Genomic DNA, 5,815 nt, shown 5'->3' on the forward strand with positions numbered 1-5,815 from the left:
TTCAGCAGGGATGTCTCCAGGATTTGGCTCTCAGTGGCATGTGGAACACTCTCTTCAGTGTTCCTTCAGTGTAGTGACACACACCTCCCTTCCTCTACTACCATCCGTCACCCTCAAACCTCTCCCCCTTTCTCTTTAATCTCCTTTTTTGTAAATACTGTATAATGCATTTTGATATCATTGACATGTTTTGATATGTCAGTCACTACTAATGAATACAGCTGAAAGTGAATTATAAATAAAACTGTCCATGTTTTTCATAGAGAAGCAATGCGCTGACTATTTGGCACATGTGGTGAAATTTCTATAAAATGTATAGAATACAGTAATACAATAAAAGCAGACTGTATGCTAATGACGTGGTGGGGAGGATAAGACAGAGAGGAGACAGGACAGAGAGAAGCACAACAGCTGTGGCATCCTCACTCTGCCCTTGTTTCCTTGTGTTTCAGTTAAATGTCACTATTGGGTGTCAATAATCAGCATTTGAATATTTTTTCCAAAGGGCATCTTCTCACAGCAGACATGTGACCTCATAGTGCAGTTTTTAATATGAAGGATTTTTATTGATTTAAGAAAACTTTTAAAAAGGAAGAATACTTAAGAGAACCTCATTTTAAATTAAGAATAGATCAAAAAGTAATACTTATGGTTAAAAACTGTGTGATTTGCTATTCGCTCCTGTAATAGCATTGTATAGATTGAAGCTCTCTCACCGATCCTCTCTCAGTCCTCTGTGTATATCAATTGTTGGCCATCTCTGTACTTCTATTGTGATGTATAATACTGTACCATTAGGAAGATTTGCTGGTTGGATGGGGAGGTTATGTTGAGTTGGGGAGGGGTGGGGATTCAAGGGAAGGGGATATAAATGATTCTCCTGTACCATTCATGGTCCTTTCTGATGACATGGCAGTATTCAATATGAAGCAGTCTGTCTCTTGGGTTTGCTTTGTATTTCATGGTAGGATAGTTCAGAATCTTGTCTTAGGGACTTAGGTGTCTTGTGTAGGTAATAAAGATGTTCTTTGTATGTTTCTTTATATTGTAAAGTTTCTTTAGACTGAAAGAAAAACAGATAATTTGCTTATCAAAAAAGAAACAATGCATCAATAATAAATGTCATTTGATTTTTACATGTTCTTTGAATCTCTTCATCTGAGCTCTCATTTAGCTTTCAGCTTCTATTTTACGCATTACACAAAGAGAAGTGGCACAAAGGTATCATATTAGATAATGTTTTTGTAAGCATGTAATCTCTGGAAAAAAAACACTTCCAGTAAACAACATTTTAAAAATGTGTAAAGTTAAATAAATTGGCTTGATTTTAGCTTGTACCAATTAGATATAGGCTACAGTAGGCCTACGGATTGACTCAAATTACTTTTCAAAAAACGTATGCTCTCCAATTTAATAAACTCCCATGATATTTATGGTGACGTATTCTGTCAAAGACAGAAAGGTTTAAAGGACTTTCTGCACCCAGATGGTTGGATGTGGGTGGCCTTGTTTAATTGTAACTTAAACTGTAAACACATGTCTCAAAAAGATGAATTGTTAATTTTTGATTTAGGCTATTTGAAGCTATCAGTTATGAATATGGAAAATGGCTTGTCACAGTAAGCAGGACACAATGAGGGCTGAATTGTTGCCAATAATGCCAATGTTGTGGCTCAGTGGCAATTGAATGCTGGTCTCTTTAGCCATGGTTGTATGTACTTCTGAGTTACCTTAAGAAATATACTAATTTGCGTATTACTTCCGAACTACAAATGGTCGCTCGTGAATACTTAGGTAAATATATAACTGCAGTCCTCGGGATGCCTGTGAGGCCAAACATTAGTATGCAGAAAAAGGTCCAATAGATGTGCAGGAGCTCAAGGTTACCAGGAAGCCCATGGGAGATACTGCAACGAAGTCGGTTTGATGTTGCTCACTCCTTAATACGTACAGGTCCTACTTCGTTCGTGTTATCCAACAACAAACTCACTTCAGCAGTGGATGCTCAAGGGGAGACTGTCCAGGACCAAAACAAGCCTCTGACTGTTTCAAAGTACTCTAGGCTAATAGTTTCAGTTGCTACATGGGTTTGTCACTTATGACATTTGGGCTTAGTCGCTCTGAAGTTGATAGTATAGAAACAAAACGGCTATCAGTTAATGGGCACGGACATTAGCTAGCTAAACACCAAGTGAGCTTTACAGCTAACTAATGCTAGTTTGCTGTTGTCAAGTGTCTCCGCTCATGTCTGTTAGCAGTAGCATGCTAGCCGCTCAAACCGATAGCATAAAGATAACCGAAACTTCTGGCAGTATGTGGCTAGCTTGGCAGCTTTTTTAAGGGCAATATACTTATTGTTAGTTACCAGCACGTTGTAATTGCAGTCATGTTGCTAACTGTCTTAAGATTTAGCTCAGCATGACAGGCGTTTTTTTGTTTTATTGTTTCTAATTTTATTAAAGCTGTAATGTTCGCACGGTAATAAAGCTAGGTTTATACGTTAATGTTATTAGCTAGCTTTGGACTAACGTGTTATCTTTAAACTGATTTGGATTTTAATTAGGACTTCGGTTTTGAGACATCAAGTTCAAGAAGTCAGTAAGGTTGTATATAACTTTCTTTCTCAGAGCATTCTACAAATTAAGATACGAGGAGAATATGGACGCCTCTGATGCCCATGTCAGTAAGCCTTCTTCTAAAAAGAATAGAGGAACCTCGCTGTTGGACAGCGGGGAGGACTTTGAGGTTTTAGATGAAGAGGACATTGACGACGACCCCCCTCCGTTGGAAGACGCAGGTGGTGGGAAAGGGAAAAACAGAAACGAGGCTGAAAAGAAAAGTTCAGATACAGATTCAGACCTTTCATGTCAAGTTGACGAATGGCTGGATGTTTTAGGTAAGTAAGCAGCTCATAAAATATGTAGATAGTGTTGCAGAAGGCTTGGAGCTCATTTCGATGATGGGAATGTAGTCTGATCAGATCCATACACTCTCCCCTTCTGCAGGGTCTAATATGTTGTGATTACCTTAATGTTGTTCTGACTTGTGGTTGCTCCATAGTCAACGGACAGAAACCAGTGATGTAACACTGAAACATGACATTGTCTGTTCCCAGGTAATGATCAGTTAAAGAAAAAAGTTGTGAAGGCAGGGAAAGGGCGAGACACTCGGCCACAGAAAGGACAGAATGTCAAGATTCACCTGAAAACATACCTGAAGGATGGGACACTTGTAGAGGAGCAGTCTGACTTGTCTTTCACTCTGGGAGATGGGGATGTTATTCAGGTAAAAACCTCTTTAATTTTTCTCTTCATGTTGCAAATAGATGTTTTACCCAATGAAGTTGGGACATCGTGTAAAACATAAATAAAAACAGAATACATTGACTTGTAGATCCTTTTTGACCCATAATTAATTTAATACACCACAAAGACAAGATATTTAATGTTCAAACTGGTAAATGGTAAATTTTATTGTTTTTTGCTAATATTCACTCATTTTGAATTTGATGCCTGTAACACATTCCAAAAGAGCTGGGACAGGGGCAACAAAAGACTGGGAAAGTTGAGGGATGCTCAAAAAACACCTGTTTGGAACATTCCAGTGGTGAACAAGTTTATGGGAAACGGGTTAGTGTCGTGATTGGGTATAAAAGGAGCATCTCAAAAGGCTCAGACATTCACAAGCAAGGATGAGGTGTGGTACACAAAGTGGTGAACAACTGCGTGATCAAATAGTCCAACAGTTTAAGAACAACATTTCTCAACATACAATTGTAAGGAATTTAGGTATTTTATCATCTACAGTCCATAATATCATCAAAAAATTCAGAGAATCTGGAGAAATCTCTGCACATAAGTGGCAAGGCCGTAAACCAACACTGAATGCCCGTGACCTTCGATCCCTCAGGCAGCACTAAGACATCATCATCACAGACATTATTCTGTAAAGGATATTACCACATGGGCTCAGGAACACTTCAGAAAACCATTGTCAGTTAACATAGTTCATCGCAACATCTACAAGTGCAAGTTAAAACTCTACCATGCAAAGTGAAAGCCATACATTAACAATACCCAGAAACACCGCTGGCTTCTCTGGGCCTGAGCTCATCTGAGATGGACTGATGCAAAGTGGCAAAGTGTGCTGTGGTCTGACAAGTCCACATTTCAAATTGTTTTTGGAAATCATGGACGTCGTGTCCTATTGGCTAAAGAGGAAAAGGACCATCCAGATTGTTATCAGCACAAAGTTCAAAAGCCAGCATCTGTGATGGTATGGGGGTGTGTTAGTGCCCATGGGTAACTTGCACATCTGTGAAGGCACCATTACTGCTGAAAAGTACATCCAGGTTTTGGAGCAAAATATGCTGCCACCCAAGTGACATCTTTTTCAGGGACATGGCTGCTTATTTCAGCAAGACAATGCAAAGCCACATTCACAACAGCGTAGCTTTGTAATAAAAGAGTGCGGGTCCTAGACTGGCCTGCCTGCAGTCCAGACGTTATAAAGCGCAAAATACGACTGCGCAGACCCCAGAATGTCATTGTATTCTGTTTTTATTTACATTTTACAAAAGGTCCCAACTTCATTGAGATTGGGGTTTGTATGTATTTCAAAGTCAACATTACCTCAGGTCACCCAGGGGTTGGTGTGTCAAAGGTGAGTTGTAGTAAAAAGCATGCAATGCTGTGCCCGCTGAAGGCTGATATGACATTTTGAGTTTAGTCCTGTATATGGAGTATTCTTTCCAGTAGAATGTCCCTCTGGGGAGCATGCAAACTACTGTGCAGAGCAACAACAGTGTCCTTGTGTCAAGATAGTTTTTGATTTATATATTAGGCTGTATCTTGGTCACAAGCAAATGAACATCAATCTGACTTTAAGTGATGAGGTTGACAAAAATGCCTAGGTGGACTTTGATTAGGGAAGGAAAGCCCTGGTTTTCACTTGTTATAAACAAGATAGAAAAATATTGGCAAACACCTGATTGTGCAGGACACTTGTTAGACTGCATCATTTTACTTGGGTATACCACAAACATTTCCAATCCAACTCAGTCCTGTGGCTTGGATAAACAGGTTGCATATACTCACATTCAGCAGCATTTAAAGTTGTATGATTGCTGGTCTTAATCCAGCAGCAACCTTCAAGGTTGAGAAATGAAGCTAATGCAAAAGTGTTAAAACCTGCAGTTCCTCAAATGGCCACTTAAGGCTCACTTCAAACAGGAGTCAATTCCCATAGATTCCCATGTTATAATGCCCAGTTTTACAGCAGAAATAACCGTGTTTACAGCCTGGAACCAAAAATTTTTTTGGTCTCTATAGCTAAGTTCCCCTTCCATGACAACTATATCTGGGGGGTGATTTTATTTTATTTTTTTAATATGTAACTTGCCCATTGAATTGTCTTTAGACTAAAAGATGTGCATAATTAAAGGCATGACCTTACAAACAAAACAAACAAACCAGAGCATCAAAATCAGTGTTGCTGCCAATCATTGACCCATCTCAGGGCCTAGTAATAATAATAATCAAATACTGGTTGAAATGTATTTTTTCAAAAATATCTTAGTTTTTTGTTTTTTCCTCATAAAAAATAGTGGTTATGTAAACATACTGGCCTATAAAGGGCTAAAAAATCCCAAAATATATTTCATATTTGATATGTATTTTTCAGGCAGAAGTAGTTTTAAAAGACTGGAAAAAATGTGAATTGATAAAAATTTTACACCCGTATGTAATCTGGGGACAAATTTGTCCCCTAAGGCCTTTTATGGATGTGTTTTTTTTTTTTTTTTTTTTTAAAACCT

At 38.5% G+C, this 5,815-nt stretch overlaps 1 protein-coding gene across 4 annotated transcripts in view; it reads left to right on the plus strand.

Moving 5' to 3' along the window:
* Positions 1-1,794: 1,794 nt before the first annotated feature.
* Positions 1,795-5,815, plus strand: part of fkbp8 (FKBP prolyl isomerase 8) — a 10,744-nt gene continuing 6,723 nt past the window's right edge. The window contains exons 1-3 of one of the 4 annotated variants that reach the window (XM_020622389.1): positions 1,795-2,053; positions 2,628-2,896; positions 3,116-3,285. In XM_020622389.1, the coding sequence (XP_020478045.1) occupies positions 1,866-2,053; positions 2,628-2,896; positions 3,116-3,285 (627 nt within the window). In that variant the 5' untranslated portion in view covers positions 1,795-1,865. The other 3 variants (XM_020622392.1, XM_020622391.1, XM_020622390.1) reach the window with 3 other exon arrangements.

Source organism: Monopterus albus, unplaced genomic scaffold (genome assembly GCF_001952655.1).
Source record: "Monopterus albus unplaced genomic scaffold, M_albus_1.0 scaffold279.1, whole genome shotgun sequence".
Taxonomy (NCBI): Eukaryota; Metazoa; Chordata; class Actinopteri; order Synbranchiformes; family Synbranchidae; genus Monopterus; species Monopterus albus.